Genomic DNA, 27,238 nt, shown 5'->3' on the forward strand with positions numbered 1-27,238 from the left:
CCTGCGCTGCCTCCAGAGGGTTTCCTTGGCCGGTCTGAGGACACCCAGCGCAGGGAAGTACAGGGCTCTGCACTGGAGATGCCTCAGGCCTCGCACAGCACAGCGCACCAGTCTTGTGGGTGGCCCAGGCCTTCCCCGGGAGCTCCGGCATCACTAACACACGCTCCCCCCGTGCCTATCTGCCGCCCCCCACCTTGCATGCTTTCGGTCTGTGTCGTTGTGGGACCCGGTGACTTAGAGCCTGGTTGGGACCAGAGGCCGGGGAAAGCTTTCTCTGGCCTTGGGTTGTGAGTGCTGTGTTGGCCACGTGTGGTGTGTCTTCCCGCTCTCTGCCTTGCCCTGGTGTGTGTGCGGGCCCCGGGAGGAAGCTGCCGTGTGGTGTCTGGGGTCAGGCTGTGGTGTCCCAGCGGGAGCAGGGGTCTCGGCCCCGACATTGGGCCCCTATCCACTCAAGGGGCCTCCATGATCCCGTCTCCTCTGGAATCCACCCGGGGCTTCGGTATGGCAGAAGGGAAGTTCTACGTCCAAGACACCCAGGACAAAACCCAGTCCCTTTGGAAAGAAGTGGGCAGACACCAGGGCACCTCCTGGGTGATTCCCCTCCCAGAAACGACCAGAACAGGTGAAGGAAGCGGGAGAGAAAGCAGCTGAGGCGTGGCGAGCGGCCGGGCTGGGGGAGTCATGGGCAGGGAGGGCTTGGGCTCAGGGTCCCGTTTGGGGAAGGAGATGTTCCCCAGCGATGTCCTGGGCTGTGGGGGGAGGGCGCCGGGGGTGGACTGAGTGCTCGGCACGAGATCCACGGAAAAGGATGCATTTTACTTAAAAGAGATGATAGAGAGCGTAGAGGACGTGGAAAGCGACGATGACAGTGACACTGTACTGGAGGGAAAGAACACAGGGGAGGGGATGAAACTGGTGGCCGGGCGTCGGGGTCGGGGCATGGGACTGAGGGGAACCGTCCAGGGAGCTCTCCCCGCAGAGCGGGGGGCTGCGGAGGGGGCTCTGGGAGCCCCACAGGAGCAGGTGTAGGGGCAGGGGTTGGGCCAGATGCAAGAGCGGGGACAGGGGCAGGAGCGGGAGCCAGGGGAGGGGCAGGGTCAGCAGGAGCGGCCCGTGTGGGATGCAGGGCTGGAGCTGGGTCAGGGCCGGGAACAGGAGTGCAGGCAGGGGCAAGGGAAAGGGCAGGAGCAAGGGGCTGGAGCTGGGTGTGGGGCGGGAACAGGGGCCCAGGCAGAGGCAGGGGAAGAGCCAGTGGCCCTGCGAGGGGCCAAGGGAGGGGCAGCGGTCCTTGCAGAGGCTGGGGAAGGGGCAGGGGCCCAGGGAGGGACAGGCGAAGACATAGTGGCCCTGGTAGGGGCAAGGGAAGGGCCATTGGTCCTTGGAGGGGCAGGGGAAGGGGCTGGGGAAGAGGCAGGAGCAGAGCGGCGGGGAGGGGCTGGGTCTGGGGCAGGAACAGGGACCCAGGGAACAACATGGGAAGGGAGCAAGGCAGGGGAAGGGGCAGGGGCAGGATCCAGGGTAGGGACTGGGTGTGGGGCAGGAACAAGGGCAGAGGCAGGGGCAGGGGAAGGGGCAGTGGTCCTGGCAGGGGTTGGGGAAGGGGCAGGAGCTGGGTCTGGGGCAGGAACAGGGGCACAGGCAGGGGCAGGGGTAGGGGCAGGGGCATTGACAGGGGCTGAGTCTAGGGCAGGAACAGGGGCAGAGGCAGGGGCAGGGCAAGCGGCAAGGGCCCTGGCAGGCGCAGGGCAAGGTGCATCAGTCTTGGACGGGGCAGGGGGAAAGGAAGGGGCAGGGGCAGAGGGAGGGGCAGGGTCTGGGGCAGGGACAGGGGCCCAGGCAGGGGCAGGGGCAGGGTCCGGAGAGGAGCTGGAGCAGGGGCAGGGCCTGGGGCGGGAGCAGGCACCAGCTCTTCCTGGGCAGCGTCAGGCTCTCCGGGGCCCGGTTCCTGGTCCCCTGCCGGCTGCTGGTCCCCGGCTGAGGTGGCGGCAGGCACCGTCCCCCAATGCCCAGCTCCTGCTGATGCCAGGGCCGGCCCGAGCTCCTTGGATGGAGCAGCTGTGAGAGGAGAGAAGGTCACCCGCGTGCCTGCCTCTGCGTGTGCCTTGGCGCAGACGGGACCCAGCCCGGGGCCTCCCAGAGAAGCCACAGCCGGGAAGGAAGCCTCAGCGGGACGGCGCCCCGGGTGCTGGGTGCTCTGAGCCCAGTCCCTGCTCCTGGCCCCACACCAGCCTGTGGGGCTCGTCCCTGTGGGGCTCAGCACCAACCCATCCCCACACACCCCCAGGCCTCCAGCCCCGGCCTTCTCACCCTCGGGCTGGGCTTCCGCAGGTGGCCTGGGAGGTTTGGAAGCCTTTCCTGGGACTGCGGACTCCTGGGTCAGAGAGGAGGTCATGTCCGCCTGCCTCTTCTCCTCATCCGTGGCCTTCTGCAAAGACAGGGACCGGTCGCTGGACCGATCACCAGCCCGGACGCATCACAGCCCCGCCCGGCCGACCCCATTGTCCTCTTGCCCAGTTCCCCTGCTGCTCCCACATCAGACACAGACCTGTGTGTGCACAGCCCTGCACCCGGGACCGGGACCCACACCTGCAGGGCTCTTGGATCAACCCTGGCCAGAAGCTCGCATCCCACACACCCCGTCCCACCCAGCCAGCCTTGACCTTGAAGGAGACCTGCTCACTGGGCATCTGACCCCTCATCCACCTGCTCCTGCTCAGGAAGGCCCCACCCCACGTGAGTCCTCCTTCCATCCACGTGCATGCACACCCACTCTCACACATGCACACACACTGGCACACACTCGCACATGCACGCGCGCGCACACACACACACACACACACACAGGGGTTAGGGGACTCGGGGCTGCGCCCGTCGATGAGAGCGTGTAGGGCTGGGTGGCCGGCTCTGGCCTCCCGGTGTCACCTCTCTCTGCTTTCGGCCGAATGGCCAGAGGCGTTGGGCAGCCCTGACACGACCTCCCCAGCAAGGGAAAGTGTTTGCCGGCGCGCAGTCCTCTGCCTCCAGCGTCCCGCGTCGCGGATGCAACACGCGAACGTGTTGTTGGTTGGACGATGTCCAAGGCAATGAGCTGCGCAGGGGGCGTCCCTGGAATGTGGGTGCCTGGTGACGTGGGTTCCAATTCTGTTGGGCTCCGTGACCAGGGAAGTGAGGTCACCATCCTGGGGATCACTTCCCCGACTTCCTCCTCCCAGCAGAGCCCCCGAGGGCCCCCTCCCCCAGCTGCTCGGTGCTCACCCTTCACTCCATGCCCCGTCCATACAGTGGCACCCACACAGCCCACCCACAGCCCCCGTGAGTCCTGATGCAACCATTGTCCTCGCTTTGAGGACAGAGAGCTGGGTTCAGTCCAGGTTCCTGCTTCTTCCCAGGACTGTGACCCCGGACAGACCCTGTGCCTCTCATGGCCTCCCCAGGCTCTCCATCTGCCCCGCGGGGTCTTCTGGCTGCTATTTCTAGGGGCGCCATCCGGAGAAGGACTCTACAGACGTTCTGTCCCTGCTATCACAGGGGGCCGGTGCACACACTTGGCAATGCGAGGGGGAGCGGGAGCTGGACAGGGCACGCAACACAGCTCAGAGGGCCCCGGGTCTGCTCTGGGGTCCAGGCAAAGCCTCTCCCCTGCTGCCCGTGTCCCGGACCCAATGGGGAAGGCTGCCATTTACTTTCTGACCTTGTCCCCTGGCGACACAGACTTCCAGGGGCTCCCATTAGCTGTAGGCCCCGGTCCCAGGGCCTCGCGTGTGCCCATGGGCTGGGCCGTCCCCACAGTGGTTCCCGGGCATTCCCGAGTCCTGTGCACACATCCCTGTGGAGTCCCTCCCCCCAGGCTGGATGGCCCGTGTGACTGCGCTCTCAGGAAGAGAATGGGGCAAAACGATGGGATGTCATTTCCAAGCCGATGGAGGGAAGTCTGGGACTTTTCCTGGTTCCCTCTCACTGGTTCCTTCTCTGTGTGTGTCTCTGGGTCTCTGTTCTCTGTCTGTCCTTTGTCTCTCTTTGATCCAGGGCTTTTGGAGATGCAAGTCCATGCGGTTGAGCCGCCCTGGGAGGCCCCAATCCAGAGAACCTACTGAGGGTCCAGGATGACCGGCAGGCAAGTCCTGCCAGCCCCATTCTGAACCACTTCCCGCCAACACCCAAGAACGGTCCTGGAGACGGAGCCTGCCCTAGTCGGGCCTGAGAGGGGACTGCAGCCCTGGCCTCTGGGGGGACCAGGAGGCAGGGTCTCCCCGCCGAGCTGAGTCGGGATTCTGGCTCTCGGATGGTGAGCTGGTCCCTGGAGGCCCGTGTGTCCCACGGCACAGACAGCCAGGAGGCCCTCCCTGCAGGCTGGGGTCTGGTACACGGACTGTGAGATAGGTCAGGTCTGTTCCTACAAGCACTGAGCTTGGGTCCTGTCTTTGTCAGGACTCTGGGAGAAATTCGGTGTGCACAGTCAGTTCCTAAGCTGTACAAAAGGGCATCTGGGGTGTGGAGACCCTGTCCCTCAGGGGGCTGGTATCCTCCATGTTCTAGTAAGGAAGTAAGTAGAAAGAGGCTGTGGCCTTCTGGAACTGTGGAGGAGGATGACGGGGGCCTGCACAGAAACCCGCAGTGTCCCAGAGAACTGTGTTGACAGCAGGGTTGACCAGAAGGCGCCTAGCTCTGCGGGCCCCGGGCGTGCTCTGTGCAGACAGGCCTGCCCCCAGCACCTTCCCCAGCAGCAGGCAGCCAAGGTGTGGAAAGTGAGCAACAGTCAGAGAGCCGAGCTGGAGGACAATGGAGCGGGAGCCACTCACGTCCTGGAGGAACGAGGCCCACGTGTTGCCCCAGCCAGAGCCCTGGGCTGCCGCCAGTGTGGCCTTTCCAGGCCACCTCTACCACCCATGTCACTGCGGCCTCACTGTCTCTTCCCCCGCGGAGGCTGAGGCAGCGATCCGCTCTGGCCTCACGCTGTGTGGTCTAGGGGGGCCTCTGCAGGTCACCAGACCCAGGATTCGATCCTACTGCCCCCCACTAGAGGGGATGGGGGCTCTGGGCTGGAGGACAGGGTGAGGACACCTGGGGCCGAGTGCGACGCTGCTGCAGGCGGGGTCTGGGGCCTGAGCGGGCCGCATCTTCCCGTGCCTGTGCCCGCGGCCTGGAACGTGTGCCTCACAGCCCCGGCTGGACTTTGAGTCTGCGGCCGCGACAGGCTTCACTCAGCCGCTGGAGCAAAAATGCCAGACCCGTGCCCAGCCCTTCTTCCCCCGTCTGCTGTGGCCTTGACGGCTGTGGTCTCAGCGTGACCGTGACACGAGCAGGACGTGGCCACTCCCGGTGGGAGGGGTGCAAAGGCAGCAGAGCCGAGCCGAACCAGTCACATCCCGCCAAGCCCCAGACACCAGAGCGATCTGCCGAGACCCCCACACCGCCCAGCCGCGCCGGCCTGCACCGGCTGGCCCCACACTGACCCCAGACGGGAAAGATAAGTGCATCTGTGCGGCTCCCAGCCCCGAGATCCTGTGGTGGTCGCTCCGTGGCCTTGGCTGATGGAGCCATCCCGCCGCGCTCTCCTTGGGCAACCCTCACCGCGCCCGTCGACGCCATCACCCACGATGTACTGGTGACCCCACATGTCCAGCCCCTGCATCTCTGTCCTCTGAATTCCAGCCCCCCACAGGGCATCTCCATTTAGGGGTCCCGGACCCCAGACGCAGCCCCCAAGCCTGTCCCGTGTTCCCTCTCCTGTGATGGAAACCCCCTCCACAGCCTGCATGTCCCCCCCTTGCCCTTCCCTCTGCTCCCACTACCCTGGGGTTCTTCAAACATGGTTTCCTCTTCCACAGATGCCCACCCAACTCACCGAACTACCTCTGTCCTTCACCCCTCTTCCGAAAGTCCCTTCCTCCGAGAAGGCCTCCCTGACCGTCCTGGTCTGCAGACACGTTTCTCCGAGTCGCGCTGGTGTGCGCGCCCGACAGCCCTGCCGCGAGCCTGTCTCAGTGGCCTCTCCAGATCCCCGAAGCTGCCTTTGCCTATAGGCCTCTCCAGCCGCCAGCACGTGCCTGACGAGTCCCAGGTGCTTAGAAATGGCGTGTGGGTAAGTGAACTTTCTGAGAAAGTGCGGGCCGTCAGGGACCCCGGGATGGCAGCAGACGCACTGCGGAGAAGGAACACGGCAGGGATGACGCTGGACCAGCCCCGGTCTATTTCCCAGCAGGTAAGGGATAGCCTCATTCCGCCGGGGTAATCGGGAGGCCATGAGCAGAGTAGGCCTGGCTGGGCCTCTCCCTACCCGGTCGGCACCTGACCTCCTACCCCATCCCTCCATGATCCTAAAGGATCCCTCCTGGGCTACAGCCACGGCCCCGGCCGTCACCCCATCAGTGACCCAAGGTCATCAAACATGTCTCAGCACGTCTTGGCCAGCGCTCCTGGCGTCTGGGGGGCCCGCAGGCGGAGACCCAAGGGAAGCAGCGAGGGGACGGCTGGCTCTCAGGGCAGGATGGTGTGCACAGGCGTCTGCAGGAGGGAGAGGAGGCCTGAGTGGGCACGAGTCTGCGGGAGCCCATCGGCCCACAGTGTTCTTTGGCCCTCCCAGCGTCCCCCTGTGCTGGCCTGGGGCACTACAGGCGGCCAGGCCAGGCATCCCGGGTCCTCCAGCACTCGACCAGACGGCAGGCCCGGTGCCACCTGTTCAGGCCTGTGGGCAGGGCAGGTCTGGTGCTGCTGAGGGACCGGTGACGGTGGGCGGGTGAGGGGGTGAGGGGGTGGGGAGGTGGGGAGGTGGGGGGGTGTGGCCCTACCCAGGGTGCACCTTCCCAGCCAGCTGCAGATCTTGGGAAAGACGGCCCTGTCCCGCTCCCTCTGTCCATGCCCCACAAGTCAGCTTTATGGGATGGGTAGGGGCCGGGTGTGGGGTTGACCCAGACAGAAGGACCCGTGGTGTCTGTTACCATCTTTCGGGAGGACAGTGACACTGTGGGCGACCTCCAAAATCTCACATATGTCTATGAATTTTCTCATGCTTGGGAAGCTGGACATGTTCTGTCTGCCTGTGGTTAGAAGCAGAATCAGCAGGTCAGTGTCCCCAGATCCGGCCGTCTGGGGCCACACCCCAGCCCGGGGCCACTGCAGTGCCCGCCAAGCTGGCAGGACAGGTGCTGCTGAGGGAGACGGCGGGGGGGCCGGGGGTGTCCACTGTTCCCCCCGTGCTCCAACGCAGGCGGGTGTCCCCAGCACAGCCTGGAAGCGGGCACCACAAAGGACCACGTGGGGAGCCCTCTCTGCTCACACAGACCCTCCAGCCGCACCCCTGCCCCTGGCCGCACCCCCCATGGAGACTCCACAGGACCCCCCGCCCTCTCTGATGGACGTCCCATGGGCCTCGGTGCCCAGAGTGGGTTTGTGCCTCCTTTCCCCACCCCTCCCTGGACAGAAGCTCCTTGTCCCCCGTCCCTTCAGCCCTGGCCCTGTTCCCCCGATCCTGCCCTCAGCCCGGGGGCCGGGGGGCCTGCCTCCACATGGATGGTGAGTCCCACTGCTGGTCTCTCACCCTCTGCACTGGGGTCCCCCACCCAGCCCTGCGACAGCCACATCAGAGACCTGTTCACGTGGTCCCCACATCTGGCCTGCGCTTGGCCCGCCCACCTGGCCACTGGCTTGTTCTGTGTGGCCCAAGCCTGTGCTCCTACTTCCCGCCTCCTGCCAGCCTGCTGTGCAAGGGCCGTGACGGGCGACGTGGACTGCGTGTCCGTGTCCTCCCACATTCAGACACCCCAGAGCAAGGGGGAGGTGCCGGGGTTGGGGGGTGCTTACGCTGGGATTAGCACCCGTGTAGGGAGAGGATGACGCCAGAGCACCCCCCAACACGTGACACGGGGAGAAGGCGGCCGTGGGCAAACCAGGAAGGGGCGCCCCCCAGAACCCGTGAGGCTGGCCCGCTGAGCCGTGAGAATCAGCGTCCATCGTGGGCACCGGGGTCGTGGCGCTCTGCGGCGGAGCCCACGCTGAGGCCTCCCCTGGCCACACCTTCCCCTCTGGGCTTGTCGCCCCCCACCCCCACCTCACCTGCCCCGCACGCCCCCTCCCCAGAGGCGCCCGCCAGACTCACTGAAGAGCAGCAGGGTCCTGGAGGTCCGGCCAGCCCGGCCCAGGCGCACGTAGACCACGCCGTAGCTGTAGTCGGTGGACAGCACGTGGAAGCCCTCCACCCCCTTCACTGGACCGGGAGACAAGTGTGGGTCCACGGGGTCACCCTGCCCAGCAGGGGCGTCTGGAAAGGGCCAGGAGTGCCCCCGACACCCAACCACCATCCAGGCCCAGGCTGCAGGCTCTCACATGCTTGTGGGCTCTGGGACGTGGCTTGCCGGACACCCCGTGGGCCGCTGTCCCTCCCAAGCACCCAGCCCTGGGACAGAGCATCCCCGGCTCTGTGACCCTGAGGCCAGGGACACGCCCACCCCCAGGTCTTTCTCTCTGGGCCCCTGGCCGCCATACGCACAAGTATTCCTGAACGTCGCCTTTTTCCTATCTTTCCGCAGAATTAACGTGTGTGACCAGCACCCCTGTGACCTAGGGGGGCAAGCGGGAGCCCTTTGTTGGCTCTGTGTTTCTGGGATCTTCCAAGCGGGACCAAGGCCAGTCCCACAGCTTAAGCGGGACACAGCAAACACCCACGGTCTGTGGAACGTCCCCACACACCTGGTGGCATCTCCCAAAAGCAGTCCTTGAATTTGAGGGGCAGGAAGGGGTTTGGGGCCACAGAGACAGTCTGTTAGATTTCCAGATGACCGTGGGTCTGGCTCGCCACCCCTCACCAGCTCCCTTTCCCCCATGGACGGGGGAAATGCCCTGGGCTGTTTGTGGCCAGGGCTCCGGGAAGAGTGTGCCGGGCCCCCGCCTTGGTCCGCTCACCGGCTGAAGGCCAGGACCACCTTCAGCTGGCCTGTGGTGTGTACCTTTACCACGGATGCCCCCAGCTTCCTCCTGTCTCTGCCCCGCAAGAATCCATGGCCCTCAGAGGCGATAGCCAGAACGTACCAGAACCCTGAAAACTGTGGAGAGCGTGCTGGGGAAGCTGCCCGTGCCAGGCTCCCAGCCAGGCCCCCAGGAACCCAGCAGACCCTGACACTGGCCCGAGGCCCAGCCCGGGTCCCATACCCCCAGGCAGGCACAGCCTGTGTGCCAGACCCCGGCTGCCCACCCTGGGCCCTGGAGGGCAGGTGCCAGGCTGGCTGGAGTCCCCAGGGCTGGGCCATGGGTGCCGTATGCTGAAACTCACCTTCTGTGCAAGGCCTCCCCTTCCTTCCAGCTTGGCCCTCAGTCCCATCCGCCGGACTTCCTGCCACAAACCCTGTCCACCCCCACTAGAACCTTCCACCCACCCACCATCTCTTTATTCCGGAACATGCTCTGCTCATTCTGCCTCTGGCCCCTGGCATCTCCGGTGCCCTGAGGCTGCCCCTGCCTGGGGCCCTTCCCTCCCCCCTCCTGCGGGGTCGTGAGCTCCTACAGAGAGGCCGGGGCCTGGAACTCCCACCTGCCTCGGGCCACTGCCGAGTTTCAGGGAGTGATCATCCCGTCACACGCTGCATCCTTGGCCCCATCGACCCGGCGGTCTGGCTTGGGCACGGCAGGCGCGTGTGGCTCACCCTGTTCCAGTTGAGGTTCTGGGACTCCCTGGGTAGCTGTTCCTGCGGCCGGGACCCCAGAGCCAGCACAAGCGCCAAGACCAGTACGCACATCAGCCTCCCGGGTCCCATTGTCACCCTCCTCCCTCAGCCACCACAGCACTGGGTTTAAATCTCCCCACCCACGGGACCCTGCCGTGGCCGTCCAGCCAACCAGGAGCCTTGAGCCAGCCTCAGGTGGGCCAGTGGGAGGGAGAAGGGCTCTGGGACCCAGACGGACAGCCCAGGTGCTCGGCCTGGCAGGTCTGCCTGAATTCAAAGGCCATCTCGTTCCCACGGGAGGCCCTGGGCCTCGCATCCCAGCCGCCCCAGATTAGAGGTGAACAGCCCGGAGGCAGGCCCCCAGGGCTCTCTGTCCAGGCAGGTGCTGCTGGACAGGGCTGCTGGACATGTGTGCACCTGCCTAGCCCCGACCCCGCGGGCCCTGCCCCTCTCCGAGAGCAATGGCCAGCCCCCAGCCCCGCTTCTGCCAATGGCCCGTGCTCTGGCCACGATGTCAGGCACGGCCCCACCAGACCACGGGAGGACCGACGGCCTCTGGAATCCTGGCCCTGCCCCGGCCCCCGAGCCCCAGACCGGGAAAGCCACGCTCTTGCGCCCTGGACGCCGTGGCACCCCAGCCGTGCAGCCTGGTGGCCCCCACGCCCACCCGCAGGGTCTGCTCTAACTCGGACGGTCCTCCCACCAGCTGGGGATCCTGGTGACCTCTGCTTGAGGAGCCGCTGCCCCCAGCCCAGCCCCCACTCCGGAGCCAAGACCTGGGTCCGTCCTCCAGAGCTGGCTCTGTGCTGCGTGGTCCAGCCCTTGGCGAGCCCACCGCACCCAGCCTCTGCCCCCTGCACCGACGGGAGCCCCAACAGGGCAGTGCCCCGTCCGGCATTTCTGTTCGCCCTCGGCACACAGGTGAGACGCATCTGTAGGCGCCTGTGGAATCGCTTTATTTGGAACTGCAGCCTGAGTCCTGGGAGCGCACCGCCCCATGCCGAGCTCCCAGGCAGCCGAGCCAGGAGGCCAGCGCCTGGCCAGCCTCACATGACTCAGCAGGCACTGTCCCCCGTGCAGGTTGCCGCAGTCACTGGAAACCAAGAAGACCGCTGGGGGACCCCAGACTCACTGTGAGGGGTGTCTGCCCCCGTCCCAGTCCCCGGCCCCTCACACCGGCGAGGCTCGGGGCTGTAGGTCTGGGGTGATGCTCGGGAAGGCAGCTTCCCTGGAAAGCCTTGTGCGCACAGGTGACTAGAGGGACAGGAAGACCTGTGAGGGTGGGCACCCAAGACACACTGGGGCCGCCCCGCTCTGCCCACAACCTCGCCCGAGACGGGGCTGCCCCTGTCCGGGCCTGGCTTGGGCAAGAACAGGTAACCCCAGGAAAAGCTCCCACCCCAGTCCTGCCAACTCCCTGAGGCCCAGAGGACCCCGAGACCGGACAGGGGCCTGTGGGCAGCGGGCGACACTCACGGTCCTGCTGCAGCACGGCCTGCTGCTGGGACAGGAAGCCCAGACCCTTGCTCCATCTGGCAAAGCGGCGCATGGCCTCCTGGCTGGCCAGGTCCGTCCGGCCTACGGAGCAGGACAGGGGCCCTCACCACATGAGCCCCGTGCCCCAGCCATCCTTCCTGAGGGGGAGCGGGGGCTGGGATGAGCCTCTGGGACTCTGGGGGCACAGCGTAGCTGTGGGAGTGGTAGCCCTGGCCCCTGGTCTCCAGCGCTTACTGTACAGCTCCACGGTGCTGAAGGCCTCGTCCTTGAACTCCAGCTGCGTGAACACAATGGCGTAGTCCCTGAAGTTGGTGCCTAGCACCCGGTAGTCCAACACGCCCAGGGCTGGAAAACACATGCCCCCGGGGGAGCATCAGACCGCACGAGAGGCCGCCCGGAAAGCTGAGAGCTCCCCACCATTGTCTCCTGGTCCCTGAGCCAGCACACAGAGGGTCTCCGGGACGGGTAGCTGGCGAGTACCTGTCCCAGCTCCTGTGGATCCTGTCCCCTCGGGGGGGCACCACCACAGAGGGAGGCCCGGGGTCCCCGCGGGGGCATGCCAGGTAGAGCCCTCTGTCCTCAAGATTGGGGTAAAACCTCTGACAGAATGAGTCCTTTCGCTTCCTAGTGGAAGTCTTGGGGACGGACCAGACCGGTCCCCTCCCCACGGCACTGGGCAGGCGGCAGGGGACCCCAGGCGGGCTGCAGGCAGTGGAAACCACCGGGGAGGGCCCAGGAGCCAAGCGCCCCTCCCCCGCCCTGTGCCCCCCATGAGACAGCAGAGGCCGTTGCCTTACAGGGGTTGTCAAACGCCCACCCGGGCTTCTGTCTCAGCAGCTCTACCACGTTCACGTCACACCTCTCCAGCCTGGAAGAGACACCGTCCGTCCTCGGTTGCGGGTCGGGACTCAGGACCGGGAGGGGCGAGGACTCTACCTCCTGGATCTGGCCGGCCGCCAGCGTGCGGCACAGGGGGTCCTGGCTGCCGCCAGCCCCGGCTACCTGGAAACCTTGTTCTCCCGCGGATCCCACCCGGCCTGGGAAGGAGCCGGTGCGAGAGCAGAGTGCAAACCCGCTTCCTTCCACCTCCCAAGAGCCCCGGACCGACACAGCGTCAGCTGCAGCTTTGGGTGAAGACACTCCGCATCCAGATGGCCCACGGCCCTCCGAGGTCAGTCCGGGAACTGAACAAAGCCAGCAGAGACGCCGCGGTGTCTGCGCAGGACGAGCTTGCGGCTGGGACCTTCTGGAAGGAGGAAGAGCCGGCAGGAGCCCTGCAGGAAAGGACGCAGCGGAGCGCGGGGCTGCCATGGGGCAAACACGGGGTCTGCACAGTGAACAGACCGAGCAAAGGAACGAGCGGCAAGAAAAAAAGCAGGGGCTCCTGGGGGGCGCCGTCCATCCGGCGTCGGGCTCTCGGCTTCCGCTCCGGTTGTGATGTGGCGCTCGCGAGGCCGCGGCGGGCTCCGCGCTCAGCACAGCCGGCGGAAGCTTTGCCCCCACGCCCGGCCCTCCTGCTTGTGCTCACCCTCTCTAGAATAAACACATGAATCTTTTTTTAAAAGTCCAAAAATAAAGCAAAATGGGAGCGTGGGAATTTAGCGTGTGACCATCAGCCCGAGTCCGTGGAGGACGGGGGGCAACCCGACAGACGATGTTAGAAATCGGGTAGTCGTCTGGACAAAAACAAAGCGTTCCTCCTTGTTTCCCAGGGCCAAACCCCAAATGCAGCGGAGGGGCCCGAAGCGCCAGGGCTTGGAGCAGTTTCCTAGCTGACCGCGCTGCCGGAGAAAGCCGGCGCGCACCCACGCAGAATCGGAAAGAAACCCTCCCTGGAGGCAAAAAAAGAAAAAAACTCTCCTCAACGTTATAAGAAAAATGACAGACTGGAAAATATATTTGCAACGGTTTCTGTCGCAGACAAGCATCTAATATAATACGTACAGGTTCCTACAAACCAGGAAAAACACACCTCAGAGAAAAACACGCGGGACACGTGAGCAGGCAGCGCACCGGGCCGGCAGCATGGAGGGCTCTGCCGTCGTCACCGGGGCGCCTAAGAGCTCCCGGGGTCACCTGGGGCCCATCCGACAACGGAGAATGACGGAGGACCGAGAGCTGGGGAACACGTGTGACCCGGAGCCTGGCAGCCCCCAGGGACTGACCCTTTGGGGGACCCCTCAGAGACAAAGGCCCCCAGGCCCCCTCCCTAGAGGGCGTTTCCAAGTGCGGACGGTCGGAGAGCACGGTCTGTCCAGCAGCAAAAGGCCTGTGTGGGGCCACCCCGCGATAAGGAGGAGCTGAGCCCCTGGTCCGTGTGGGGGACGGTCACCGTCCGGCCAGCGAGGCCCCTGCAGGGCGCACACCCAGAAGAACCCAGGGAAAGGCTCAAAGGGAGACTCGCACACCCATGCTCGCGGCAGCGCCGTTGACAGAGCCAAACGGTGGAAGGAACCACGAGGCCCGTCCACAAGACGGAACATGACTCAGCCTGGAAAAGGCAGGAATCCCGACACCGGCCACACTGCGGATGGACAAGGAGGACGTGGTCCCCAGCGAGGTCTGCCCGACACGGAGGGACGGATCCCAACGGAGCGACTCCCAGGAGGCCCCGCAGGAGTCCACCGCAGACACCCGGCGGGGGAGGGGACTGTGCTCAGTGGGTCAGTGGGGACGGAGGTGGAGCGGCCTGGTGGCGACGGAGGGAGGGGACGGCGGCGCAGCAGCGTGAGTGTGCTCCGCGCCCCCGAGCCGCACGCTTAGAGGGGTGAAGGCAGCAGTCTTGGCGCTGTGTTCATCTTACTGCAGCTTTTAGACATTTCATAAAGCCCAAAGAGAACAAAACCTGAAATGCTGTAAAAGAGAGCAAAGCCTCTGTGGGCTGGTAGGGAACAACCCCAGCACGTGTGGGCAAATGACACACGTGTGCGGGCGTGTAACTGCCCACGCTTCACAGACATGGGCTACCCGCCGGGAGGAGACGGGCTGGCCGGGCAGCGGGGAGCACCCCCACAGTATGCCCTGGGGACCCTGACTTTGGTGCCGGGCACATGTATTTCCTGTCCGAGGGCCGACGGAGAAAATGGAATGACTCAGCCGGACGGAGAGGCCCGCGCGCTCCTTTAAGCCCTGATGCGACTGTGTGTCCCAGGCGCCGGCTCAGCACAACCTGCCTTTCCTAATCGGGGTCTAGCCCGGGGCCCCCAGGCCCTCCATCTCCTGCAGGCAGGCTTGGGAACGAGGGGTGGCCGGAGTCCCCGGAGAGCCCACGTGCAGCAGCAGCTCATGCGTCGCGGAGGCCCCTGAAGCCCAGCCCGAGCCCCACCCAGATGCGGGGGCCCAGCCCGCTCACCGGTGCCTGGAGGACAGCATTCTCAGGTGGTTTTCTGAGGTCAGGGTCACCACAACGCCCTCGATGTTCTTCGTGGCCTTCTCCAGCGCAAAGCCCTTCTCGCCCGAGGCCACAGCAAGAACATACCAGGGCCCCAGCAGCTGGTTGGGGAGGAGCACGTGAGGGGCTTGACCCTCCAGCCCTTGGAGGCTTCCTCTCTCTACCTGGGAACCCAGGGCCCCTGCCTCAGGTTAGCCCGTCCCCCCATAGCTGGTGCCAGTCTGGGCTGCCACTGGGAGGGTAGCCCCAAGGCTGCATGGCCCCACAGGAGGGGCCTGGGCCCCTAGAACAGACGGGCTTCCAGGCCTATGCCATCCCAACAGGGCGGCTGTTACCTGCTGGGGGTCCAGCCTCCCCAGCCACACTGTCTGGGTCCTGGGCACTGAGACCAAAGCCAGGAGAGCAGTCAGCAGGACAGCTGGCATCCTCCCTGAGATCTGCCCACCAGCACACGTGCCTCGGGGCCGGGGGTGTGCCGTCCATCCAGCCACTGAAAACCCATTTATGTGTCTCTGAATGGGTCACTGTGGGCGGCCTGCTAGCCACAGTACACCATCCGGCCACTCTTCTTTCGAGGAGGGGAAGTCACCCAAGGGTGGGGGCATTATTATTCTGCGGTGGCCTCTGCGCCCTGCCCAGATGAGCTAGAGCGGAGGGAGTGCGCCCCCGGGGAACGGGTGCCAAGCGCGCACCAAGCATCTTTGTCAACATGCCCGTGCCAGTCCCTGCTCCCTTCCATTGGAAGCTTCCGGAACGAACACCCTAATCGCGGTCACACCACCTCCTCTCCTCCCCGGAGATTCAACACCCTCCCTCGTTCGGTCTGGGAAGGCCAGAGACCCTGGTCTTTAACCCTGGTTGGCAGTAGGCCAAGGCCAAGTCCAGGGGGAGGCACAACTAGTTCTTCCAGGAGATGCACACTGGATCTTTTCTTTCAATCATTAAAAATTTTTTTTTTAAAATCTAAAACTTAAAAAAACAACAACAATAAAAACAACCCCTCCCGGCTCACCCATTATTCTTGCTCTGGTGGCCTGGCCTCCTGCCCCCACCCACAGTCAACACCCCATCAGGAATGTCCTGTTCCTTCTGCCCCTCCACTCCACCCGTCTGAACTTGTCCACTCTCTGGCCAGACTTGGCCCTGCTGCCTCCCAGCTCTGCGCTCCCTGACCCTGGCCAGACCCCTCAGGAGCTGCATGTGCCCCAAGGTCCCACGGGAGCTCTGTGTGGGCCTGGCTTCTCAGCCCCGATCATCTGAGCCCCTACCTGGGGGCAGAGGACAGAGGGCTTAGTAGGATCTCTCTGAGCCCCTGAAACCCAGGGGGAGGTGGCTAGGAAGACCCTTCACTGGGAGGTTGGAGGGAGTGATGGAATGTGCAGACCGTATTTCCAGGCCCCTCTGCCAGTTAGCTTCCAGGGGTTCTGTCAACACAGAAACGGAGGATTCGGAGGGCGGAGAACAGATAAAGCTTTTGTCTTGTTAGGCCTTTCTAAGGACGGGCCTCTCTGAAGCGGCCGCTCCAGCCCCCGCCTGGGAGGAGAGTTTGCCAGTGAGCGCAAGCAAACCAGCCCTTGCGTGAATTTGCAGCTAAAATTTCCACCACCCCAGGGCCTGGGGGTCTCAGATCTCGAACATGGATTAGGGTGTCCTGCGACCACCAGCTTCCCTGATGCCTGCTAGGGGGAGACGAAATGCAAGGACAAAAATGTCCCCCACACTTCAAACCAGTCCTGTGCACTGTGTGTTTCCAAGTACAGTTTCCTGACGTGACGTTTGAGGGGACTAAGATGGAAGAAGAGAAACGCTGCAAAGAAAGAGATACTAGAAGCAGACCCACAAATGCTTCTGGCCTTGAAACTACAAGGCCAGCTCTCCCAGTCCGCCTGGGCTGACATCACAAAAAAACACACACTGGGTGGCTTGCGAACAGCAGATGCTTAGTTCTCAATTCTGGGGGCTGAATGCTCCAGTTGGGGTGCCAGCAGGGTCAAGGAGGGCCTCTGGTGGGTCACAGACCTCTCAGTGTCCTCATGGTGGAAGGAGTAGCAGTGTTCTCTGGGGTCTCTTTCATAAGGGCACTGATTGCATTCATGAGGGCTCCACACTCATGACCTAGTCACCTTTCGAAGGCCCACTTCCCCGCGTCACCATACTGGGGGCTTGGATGTCAGCATGGATGTTGGGGATAGACACACACATCAGGACCACACAGACTGTGAAAACAGCTATGATCACCTTGCTTAACAAGATGAGAGCCACATTTGAAATAATATTGTATTTTCATAATTCTCATAATACAGCTGGGAACCATAAAAAGTGGTATAGGTAAATGACACCTGTGTAACCCAAAATAATCTTACAGAGTGCGGATTTGGGGAGAAAATATATACAGAGGGCTCTTGTGAACCAAAATGAACAAGTTGTACTACAAAGGAGACATCTTAAATCCTGGGAAAAAATAGAGTTTTATAAATATGTGCTGTCAGGACAACCGGAAATCCAGGGGGAAGGAGATTAAAACGGAGCACAGTCACCTCGTGCATGAGAGTCAGCGCCAAATGGATCAGAGACCCAAAGGCTAAGCGTGGAAATGCAACCGTGTGAGTAATGAGAGAAGTCACCAGTGAGTTCCTCTATGACGTGGATGTAGGGAAAGGCTTTCTCGTTGTGTCAGAGTTCACTCCTGAAGGTGGGACCACTAGGAAGCCTATGTCTTCACAAGGAAGGGTTTTGTGGCAGGAGTTTGGGCTCATGTCAGCACTGTGGGAGCTCATTTTGCAGGCCCTGTAAGGCTCTTGCCTTCTAGGAATTCTGGGGAATGTCCCGCAAGCCGGGCAGATCAGCCCCTACAAACCCATGAGCCACACTAACTGTGCATCAAAATCCAGATGTAATGAAAGGAAGTACTGGAAAATCACTTGACTCTATTTTTAAGCTTTTTTTTAATACCAAAGCCCTAAACAAAGTCAAAAGAAGAATGACAAGGCCGGAGAAAATATTTCCAACATGTGTCACATGTGAGGGCTAATAGCCATACTCTAGAAGAAACTTTTAAAAAATTAAAGAAAAAAGGACTGGGGCACCTGGGTGGCTCAGTGGGTTAAAGCCTCTGCCTTCAGCTCAGGTCATGATCCCAGAGTCCTGAGATCAGCCCCACGTCACGCTCTGTGCTCTGCGGGGAGCCTGCTTCCTCCTCTCGCTCTCTCTGCCGGCCTCTCTGCCTACTTGTGACCTCTCTCTCTGTCAAATAAATAAATAAAATCTTTGAAAAAAAAGAAAGAAAGAAAAAAGGGCTGAAAACCCATCAGAAAAATGGACAAATGACATAACCAGATAATTCGCATGAAAAACTTAACATGACCCTAAACATACAAAGACAGGCTCGTTATGAATCGCATTCCCGCCCCCCACCAATTTCTATGCTGGAGTCCTGAGCCCAGAAACTCGGCACAGGACGGGTGGGATGTGGACACTTCAAAGGGGCAATTAAGTCAAAATGAGGCCATTCAGATTAAATACACCTGGGATCCTTATCCGAAGAGACTAAGGTACACACACACAGGGGTGACCGCGTGAGCACCGCGGGAGCAGATGGCCACCTACACGCCGAGGAGAGAGGCCTTGGGAGGTCCTCGCGTGAGCCTGGCCTCAGACTCCAGCCTCCAGATCTGGGAGAGCCTGTACCGCTGGTGTTTAAGGGTCTGGTGCTTTGTCACGCAGCCCTGGTGAATGGACACAGGGCGCATTTTCATTCAATAAGAGAAATGCAAATTGAAACAACGCGGAGATGCCGCTCATCTCCTGTCGTGTTGCCAAAACCGGCAGAGCCCCGCGCGCCACCCACACGCGCCCACGCACGGCTCGGCCCACGGCACACAGTGCAACCATCATAGAGGGGAGTGTGGCAACATCGTAAAACCTTAACTGCGTGCCCGTGTATCTTTTGTTCTAGAAACCCCCTCCCGGGAACCTACCGTGAGGAAGCGCCTGGGACGGCAGGCGCGGTAGGACACCCGGGGCTTGGCCGGGAAAGCGCGGTTTGCGATGCGGCTGTCGACAGTCGGCTCGGGGCCACACCCGGGAGACCGGCTGAACGACAGATGCACCCACAACAGGCCTACGGGGCTGTGAAACATAACCCACAGGTCTCTATCGACCGGCGTGGAGGGACAGGACATCCAGGTATATCGTAAAGTGGAAAATGCGGGTGCCGGAGGGCATGTGATGTACGCAGCCTTCCAGGGAGACAGAAAGGGCGATGAGAAACCATGTCTGTCTGCGTATTTCTGCAAGACACGGAAGGACAGATGGGCATGCACACCCCCGGGGCTGGGCTAGGGAGGACGTTAGACCCCTCCCATTGCATGCCGTCTTTTTTTTTTTACAGATTTATTTATTTATTTTAGAAGGAGAGGGAGAGCGAGCAGGGGGAGGGGCAGAGGCACCGGGAGAGAGACTCTCCAGCAGGCTCCCCGCTGGGTGTGGAGGAGCCCGATGGATTCGGGGCTCAATCCCACCACCCTGAGAGTGTGACCTGAGCTGAAATCAGGAGTCGGACACTTAACCACCTGCGCCAGCTCCGAGTCGACCTTCTTTGTGTAGTTGTGCCTTTGGGATCACATTAATCTACCGCCCTCGAGAGTAAATGAGTGGGATACAACCGTATGGCAAGTGATGACGTAACCCCGGGAAGGAGGGCCGCAGAATCAGCCCTGAGAAACTTTGGTTGTTTAGTGTTGTTTCTAGAAGTTCTCGGGCTGAACAGTAAAGGAGCGATAAACAAATCCGAGTCGCGGCCTTCCTGAGGCTGGCTCTCCGCCGGGGTGACTCCTTCCCGTGTGCTCGGGGTGTGTCAGAGGACAATGGTTTTCCCAGGGTTGGGAAGGCAGGTGGAAAGGGGGGCTCGCTCTGCTGAGAAGGCTCAACCCCACCCGCCCAGACGGGCGGGCAGACGCAGAGCTGAGCGTTCCCGGCGCCCAGACCTTGGTTCCTCGGCACTGTTCTCTACCAAAGGGAACCAGGCTCCTTGGAGAGGTGATTCGAAGTTTGAGTCACAGGAAGCATCAGAGGAACTCGGGGTGATTCTGGTCCCAGACAGGAAACACGTGTTTGAGGAATCAGGGGAACGTGTCAGAAAGACTCCGGGGCCATCCTAAACGAGTGACCCTGGACAAGTCCGCATGGGTTTGCTCGCCAAGACCAAACACTGCGGTAGGCGCTGAGCCGTGCAGGAACGAGGCCGGCCTGAGCCTGTGCTGACGGATGGGACACACGTGGGGAGAAGCGAAGGCTCGAGGCCCCTGGACGGCGCTGACCTGCCCCGCTGAGCCCTGCTCTCCCAGCCCTCCTGAGCTCCCCGCGGGCCTGCATGGGCATCACCTGCGAGGTCTCTCGGCCTGGGGCCACACTAGCCCCTCCTTTTTTTTTTTTTTTTAAAGATTTTATTTATTTATTTGACAGAGATCACAAGTAGGCAGGGAGGCAGGCAGAGAGAGAGGAAGGGAAGCAGGCTCCCTGCTGAGCAGAAAGCCCGATGCGGGGCTCGATCCCAGGACCCTGGGACCATGACCGGAGCCGAAGGCAGAGGCTTTAACCACGGAGCCGCCCGGACGCCCCTGGCCCCTCCTTCTTGTACTGCCCGTAGGTAGCGACAAACTCTCTGCACTTCGATCTGTGTAAATAGCTTCATTGCCTACAATTCCCAGTCGTCCGGAGGTGACCTCCACGCCTGGCCTTGTCCCCGGCTCCGTTCGCGTCTGCAAACCGGGGAAGCCGCAGACGGCCACGTCCCTGGGCGTGGTGCCCCCCATCCTGCATCGGCCTCCCTGAGCCGCAGGGCTGTGTTTCTTTGAGCATATTTTGGCCTCCATTTCTTCAAATATTTTTCCGCCCATTTTCTCTGCTCTCTCTTGTGGGATGAGTCTACACGCCCAGCCTTGCCCCCCCCCCCCCCCCCCCCCCCCCCGCCCAGGCCAGTCTCTCTCCACTCTGCTTCTCGGTGCCAATACTCTGTGTTGGTTTGTCTGGGTTCCTGGCCCTCCGCAGTCCTCTGAGCCTGTCCAAGAAAGCCACGGCCCAGTGACTACGAGCATTGCCTGCATTCCGGCCTGGCTCTCCGCACGGTTGCCGGCTCGCCACCCAAGGGCCCTATCTGTTCCCATGTTCGTGCTCCCCGAGCAAACACTGTCGAATTCTGCCTTCTCCTAACGCGCCAGCTCCTGGAGCCTGACTTCCTTTTGTCCTTGAACTTAGAAAGCCAGTGTGTTCGAACCCCGCCTGCGGGCCGTCCGGGGACCTCCTGCTAGTCTCCCATGCGGCCTCATTTCCTCGAGTGTCCAGAGGCCTGTGTACTCACGGTGACTTCCTGAGGCTCTGGCTGCCCCTGTCGCCCTCTGAAAGCTGTTGGCTTTTGTTGGTGATGAAACTGCGTCCCCAGAAACGCCACTCTTGAAGCCGCAGTCGCCACGGCAGCTGTGTCTGGAGCTGGGGCCTCTCGGGCAATGACGGGGTGGAGGGAGGTGGTGCAGGTGGGTCCGCATCTCCTGGGACTGGCGCCTGTCCAAGTGGTGGGGAGCCCGGTGCGCGGAGCAGAGGCCACATGTGGGCCCCAAGGGAGGCCCACCGGCTCCGGGCCAGGAAGCCGGGTCTCACCAGAGACCAACCCCGTCAGCACCCTGACCTCGGGCATCCAGCTTCTAGACGTCTGAGAAGCAAACCCTGATGTCCGGGGGCCACACCCGGCCCACAGTGCTGTCATGCCCGCCCAAGCCGATGAGGTTGACTGTCACCTCTCAGGCAGCTCACTGTGTACTCATTGCAAGCTTGGGCCGGACAGATCCGTGGAAAGTCCAAATTGTCCCCAAGTACCCCTAAGCTGTCAGAATGCAGCTTTCAAACATCGCTCCTGTGGGTCTTCGGGGAATTAGGCTCAGGATTCCGTCTGGCAAGTCCCAGGCAGGCCCCACCCTTGGGGCAGGCTTCACGCTTGGCTGCCAGAGTGTCACGGGCGTTTCTCTGTTCTGGGGCAGCCAGTGCCCACCAGTGCCCCAGCACTGCTGGACCTCAGGGACCGCTCACCCCTGAGGCAGCTGCTCCCCAGAAGCTTTGACTGTCCTGGGCTGTGCTCAGACCGTGGGGCTGACACCTGTCCCACACTTCCTTCCATGACCAGGCCACCTTGTCTGCCATCTGGTCTCAGACACAGCTAATGGAAGAAAATGGGGTGATCGGACAGTCAGTGCAGGTCATGGGGTGACAGGGCATGACGGAAAAGGCTGGACCAACCATGCACGGCTGGGCGCAAGGAAGCCAGCAGGGGACAGAAGCACAGCCAGGACTGAAGGGCCTTGGCCACTGTGCCCACGGGGATTAACTTTAGGGCAGTGGGGAGCCGTGGAAGAATGTGGGTTGAAATGCAGCCGGGAGATCTGACCTACAGTTCTGTTCAGGCCTGGGGCCGCTCAGGCTCTCAGGGAGCGGGACGGCAGCCTGGGAAGGACCGTGGGGCCCACACGCCCGGGAAGCCTGGCCCGTGGGCTCTGAGCAGGGCAGGGCTGGGCATGACCGCCGGCAGGAAGGAGGGAGACGGCCCTGTCATCCTGCACCGAGCTGTGTGGTCCCCGGGCCCCACAGGGAAAGAAACAGGGAACAGACCAGAAGCCAGCCCGGCCCCATGACCTCCCCGCAGCTCAGCCCTCCCGGGACAAAGACCCAGCCAGGGGTGGGATATGAACGGCTCCCGTTCCCGAGGTGGTCACGCGGCGCCCACAGACCACCAGACAGCTGGGTTTGCTGTCACTTCCTAGGCAGCCCCGCCCATTCCCCCACAGCCCTGCTCCCCCAAGAAAGACGCTCGGGGCAGCGGGTTGGGTAGTGCGCTTTATTCAGAGCAAGGGCCAGCAGTCCCCCGGGGCCAGGACAGGCCAGAGGGACGGAGCTCGGAGCATCCCGGCCTGGCCCAGGGCTCCTCTAGATCAGCTCCTGAGACACAGAAGGGCAGGGCCTCAGGGCACGGCCTGGCCTCCAAACGCCCCTCGGGGCAGTGGTTAGGGCTGGGGGGTGGGGGAGCCCGTGTCCTAGCTGCGTGACCGCGAGCCAAAGCCGCCCTGGGCCTCGGTTTCTCTACCTGCAAAGGCAGGGTCACCGTCCCCACCTCTCAGGGCTGTGCTGAGACAGAGGGGATTGGGGGGCCTGGCACCGGGTGGGACATGGGGAACCCGAGATGGTGCCCACAGGGCGTGTGTCCCCCCACCCACCCCCCGGGCGGGATGAGAGTGCCTGGCTGGCCAGAAAGGCGGGACGAGGGCCCGGCTTCCTCCCCTCCCTCTCCCAGCCCTGCCCGCGAGACCCCAGCCTCGCGGGTGCCCCTCTGGCAGCCCGGCGTCCCCACCCTGGAGGCCCAGGATCCAGAGTGATTTGGGGCCCCTGTCGGGATGGGAGACCCAGCTTGGCGGGGGGCCCAGCGCAGCCCGGGGCGAGGCTCACCTCCTTCAGGAGCTCGGCGCATCTCCCTGCAGGACGGGGCGGCGTGAGGTGCGGCAGAACGGGCCCCTCGGACCCCCACCTACCCTCAAGGTCCCCAGCCTAGCACCCACCCAGAAGGCCTGGGGCTCACCGTGCCGGGCCACCAGGTAGAGCCCCATGTCTGCAGTCAAGTCCCGGAACCTCCGGAAGCCTGGTCCACATTCATCCTCCAGGCTCCGAGCTGCAGGGGGCACAGGGGGCGCTGGGCTGGGCCGTCCCCAGGGGGGCAGCAGCAGGCCCAGCCCCCAACCCTGGCATGCGCTTACTGAAGTACTTGAGCACATGGTAGTCCTTGCCTTGCCAGCGGAGGGACAGCCTCAAAATGGCATACTGCTCATAGTCCGTGTCTATCATGTGGATCTCCCTGTGGCCTGGGAGCAAGAGGCCCGGGAGAGACCGCAGGCATGCCGGCGGTTACCTCGCAACCTGGCAGACCTCGGAGGCCGGGTGCAGGGTCTGACTTCATCCTCTCCGCACCCAGGGCCCGGACCCTCCCATCATGCTGGGCAAGGCGTTGTGGGGACAGGTAGAACAGCCCTTGAAGGATGACCCACTTGGTGGTAAGAGAAGGGGAGCACCTGGGGCTTGAGGAGGAGTGCAGGGAACAGCATGGGGAACAGCACAGGAAAAGCAGCAAGGCAAGTGTAGCTGGATGCAGGGCCAGGGCTCTGTAACTGTAGCGGCCGGACAAGGGTTCTTACCGGGAAAAACAAACGTCCCTGAAACGTCTATTTCTGAGCCCACTATTTTTTCTGTCTCACAACTTCCTGAGCTGAAAGACGGCAGGGTGCTCATCAGGAAAATACCAGCCTGCATTCTCTCTGCAGGGCACATCCCAGGATGTGGGGGCGGAGGGGCCGGGCGGTGTGTCTGTACCCGGGAAAGCTCGGGCCAGGGTGAGGCTGGGGGAGGTGAAGAACGGGGGCCCCAGAGCGCTCCAAGGCTGCTTTTGTGTCTTACAGCCTAATGGGGCCTTATCAAAACACTACGCTTCTTTTCGGGAGAATTGAATGTCTAGGTCTACATGTAACAGCTCCAGGATCCTGGAGGTTCTGGTGCTGGGGATGGGGGTCAAGGTCTGGAGTTTTGGACACAGCGGGGCTGACCCTGTCCAGACCCCACAGCCGCAGCTGATGGAGCTGCCCCCGCCAGGCCCTCTGCCACACCTGCCTATTCCTACTGGAGCTCCCAGGGGCCCCAGGACCCCTCACCTGTTATACGCAACCTTCACAGTCAGCTCACGTCCACTCAGGGTCAGGAACAAGGCTTCCAGCCTCTTTGGGGTCTTCAGTGCCAGGTGTTGGCTGGAGGCCACCCCAACTTCCCACCAGAATCCTGCGATCTGGAGAGAGAAGCCAGAGCCCTGTCCTCGGTGGCAGAACCTCTGGGGCCCCGGAGCGGGGCGCCGGTGGTCCCTGAAAGGTCAGCATGTCTTCATGGCAAAACAGCAGTCACCATCCTTCCCATCAGACAGCAGGGCGCCTTCCGTGGGGCCAGAACGCCAGGGGCAGCAGTGGTTGGAGCCCAAGAGAGGGGAGGCAGCAGCCAGCAGCCCTTGGCACCCACGGGAGGGTACAACTTCTCTGGGAGCTGGGGTGGGGGACTCCTGCCTTCAGAAATGTACCCCAGCCCAGAACTTCCGTCTGAACCCAGAAACTGATCGTTTTGTGAGAGGGAAGTATACACGTCCCCAACGCCTGTCCTCTCTGAGCCCTTCTGAAGCGCTCCCGGCTCGGCTGCCAACACAGACCAGTGAAGAAGGAACTCGGGCAAAGCCCCCTGCGAGCTCCCCGCACTGGGAAAGCGTCCTCTGGTCGCACATGGTGCGGCCCCGTGAGACCTGGTACAGCAGGGCCGCTCCCAGGCACCTGGCCTGTTCCCACCGGAGCTCCCAGGGGACGGACCCCACCGATCCAGGAGCAGGAAGGGTCCACGCTGAGCCCCAGGTAGACCAGCCGGCTGCCCACGGAGAAGCTCAGGGAGGGCTCTGGCCCTGTCGGTCCCGGGTGTTTGCTCACACCCCCTCTCAAGGACAGGGGTGACCAGCCAGGCTAGGCTCAGACCCTCAGCCAACCTGCTCTGTCCGGGCTGACCTGGGGAGGGGTGGTCCTGGGGCCCCTGATGAGGCTGCTCTGGCGTCGGCTGGGGGGCAGGGGGGCTGGACACTCAGGCCCCTCCCTGCCCCAACCTCCCCACGTAAGACAGAAAGTCCACCTTCTGCAGGTCCAGGTCCTGGGAGGCTGTGTGCACCTGCACCATGACAATGCCCAGGACGACAGTGAGGAGCCCAGGCTCCATCGCGGCTCGCGGTGCCTCTGCTCCCCGGAACCTGGGTTTTTAGCGGGGGAGCGTTGCGCAAGAGCCTGAGACGGTCATCAGCACAGGTGGCCGAGACCCCTCCGGGAAGTGGCCCCCGGGACACCCACAGCCACCGGGGTGGGGTCAGCCCACACGAATGCCAGCTTCCTGGCCTGGGATGAATGTGGGCATGGCAGGGGGGCTGCCTGAGCAGAGGGGGACGAGGCCCCCACCATGGAGCAGCTGGGACCACAGCTCCAACCCCGTAGGGGCCGACAGACGGGTGCCGCGCCCAGACCCACGGGCTCGGAGCATCTTCCTCGCCTGGCATGTGGCGGCTTTCAAGCTCTTCCTGATCAGCCTTGGGGCAAGAGAGGCTCCGAGGGCCTGGTACAGCTCACTGAGCTGAGGGGGGAAGTGAAGGAGGGGTCTTGTCTCCCTGTGGAGGTCCCTGTGGGGAGGGGAAGCTTGGGAGCAGCATGGGAGAGGCACAGAGGTCCCTGGGGGGCAGAGGTGGACGGCCACATCTCAGGGATCTCAGCACACACTGGGGAGCTGCCTTCCTGGGGCCCGCGTCCTCGTCTACCCTGACAGGACACAGCCCCATCCCCAGGCCAGGCCCTGTGCCTGTCCTCGCCTGGATCAGTCAGGCCCGCACACAGCTGGGCACGACCCACCGCCCAGAAGGCTGGCCTGAGAGCGGCCCCGTCCTGCTGGCCCCCGACCTGAGGAGCAGAGCCAGGACATGAGCCAGGGCAGTGGGAGGCCAGAGCCGGCTCTTCCCCAGCTGGCCCCCCCCAACAGTATCGCTGGGTCCCCCCACCAACAGTACGGCCGGGCCCCCCCACCAACAGCACGGCTGGGCCCCCCTCAACAGTAGATTTTGTCCCAGATTAAGAGCCTGGCAAGAGGAGCCCACCTCAGGGACAGGGGCCCTGGCCCAACCAGCTGTGTGGCTCAGGGCAAGCTGTGTGCCTTGGTTTCCCAGCTGTAATGGCCACAAAGTAGGAGGACGGGTGCCACGTGGCCAGGAGGGGTCCGAGGGTGCCCAGAGCAACTCCTGCCAGGACCAGCATCCATGGTTCTAGACCAGTAAGAGGCAAGCTTCCCAGCTTCGGGGCCAGAAAAGTACACCCTGGAAGGGCTCCAGGCTTGGTCCAGTACCGGACAGCTCCCACCCCGCAGGGAGACAGGCCGCCTCGGATCCTGGATGCTGCACTGTCCTTCCACCAAGGCTGTCAGCTCAGGGTCTGCCCGGTGTGGGAACGTCCAGGCAGGACAGGGAAGCCCAGAGCTGGCCAGCCCGCCGGAGACAGAGGGACCCACCACACCACAGGACCAGCAAGGGCCTCCCAAGGAGGCTGATCTGGGACTAGCTAATCTGAGCCCCAAACTGGCCCAGCCCGGGCTGATGAGAAAGGGTCCCCCCACCCCCAGTGCTTGGCCAGGCAACAGAGGGAGGACAGGAAGCGTGGGGGACGCTGTCTCTGGGTGACCAGGAGCAGGATGAAGACAGGGGCCCTTCATCTGATCCGGCCGACTGCCTCCGGCTCCAGACCTCGGAAGGCTGCAGGGCACCTGTGAGCAATGAGGCAGGACCCCCACTACCTTCCTGTCGCCTCACCTGGCCCTTTAAAGTGTGTGCACTGGACGGAACCTGGACGTGCTGAGCTCCTTTCAGGAGAACGGCGGTGGCCAGGGGCCCCTAGGGAGGGCTCTCTCCCCCAACATCTCACGGAGTGTCCTCATGCAGCCCAGGCCCTGGAGCCTGACCACTGGGCCTCAGCCTCAGCCTGGCCCCTCGCTGGGCAAGTCACCAACTTCTCTATGCCTCAGTTTCCTGAGTAAGGAATGCAGCGAGCTCACTGTG

General features: G+C 63.0%; 3 protein-coding genes across 3 annotated transcripts; all 3 read right to left on the reverse strand.

Moving 5' to 3' along the window:
• Positions 1–6,873: 6,873 nt before the first annotated feature.
• On the reverse strand, positions 6,874–9,913 carry LCN10 (lipocalin 10). The gene is made up of 5 exons (XM_047698927.1): positions 9,636–9,913; positions 8,899–9,038; positions 8,439–8,556; positions 8,096–8,198; positions 6,874–7,037 (listed from the first exon to the last, which is right to left on the reverse strand). Exons 1-5 carry the CDS (start codon positions 9,744–9,746, stop codon positions 6,874–6,876), a joined length of 636 nt encoding a protein of 211 aa, XP_047554883.1. The 5' UTR covers positions 9,747–9,913.
• Positions 9,914–10,711: 798 nt separating this feature from the next.
• Positions 10,712–14,969, reverse strand: LCN6 (lipocalin 6). The gene is made up of 7 exons (XM_047698928.1): positions 14,880–14,969; positions 14,506–14,645; positions 11,951–12,021; positions 11,388–11,498; positions 11,133–11,234; positions 10,833–10,910; positions 10,712–10,749 (listed from the first exon to the last, which is right to left on the reverse strand). The coding sequence occupies exons 1-7, from the start codon at positions 14,967–14,969 to the stop codon at positions 10,712–10,714; spliced, it is 630 nt and encodes a 209-aa protein (XP_047554884.1).
• Positions 14,970–18,146: 3,177 nt separating this feature from the next.
• LCN8 (lipocalin 8) lies at positions 18,147–25,368 on the reverse strand. The gene is made up of 8 exons (XM_047698929.1): positions 25,285–25,368; positions 24,282–24,412; positions 23,772–23,842; positions 23,337–23,441; positions 23,162–23,251; positions 22,937–23,057; positions 18,522–18,636; positions 18,147–18,269 (listed from the first exon to the last, which is right to left on the reverse strand). Exons 1-8 carry the CDS (start codon positions 25,366–25,368, stop codon positions 18,147–18,149), a joined length of 840 nt encoding a protein of 279 aa, XP_047554885.1.
• Positions 25,369–27,238: the final 1,870 nt, after the last annotated feature.

This window comes from Lutra lutra, chromosome 13 (assembly GCF_902655055.1).
Source record: "Lutra lutra chromosome 13, mLutLut1.2, whole genome shotgun sequence".
Classification (NCBI taxonomy): domain Eukaryota; kingdom Metazoa; phylum Chordata; class Mammalia; order Carnivora; family Mustelidae; genus Lutra; species Lutra lutra.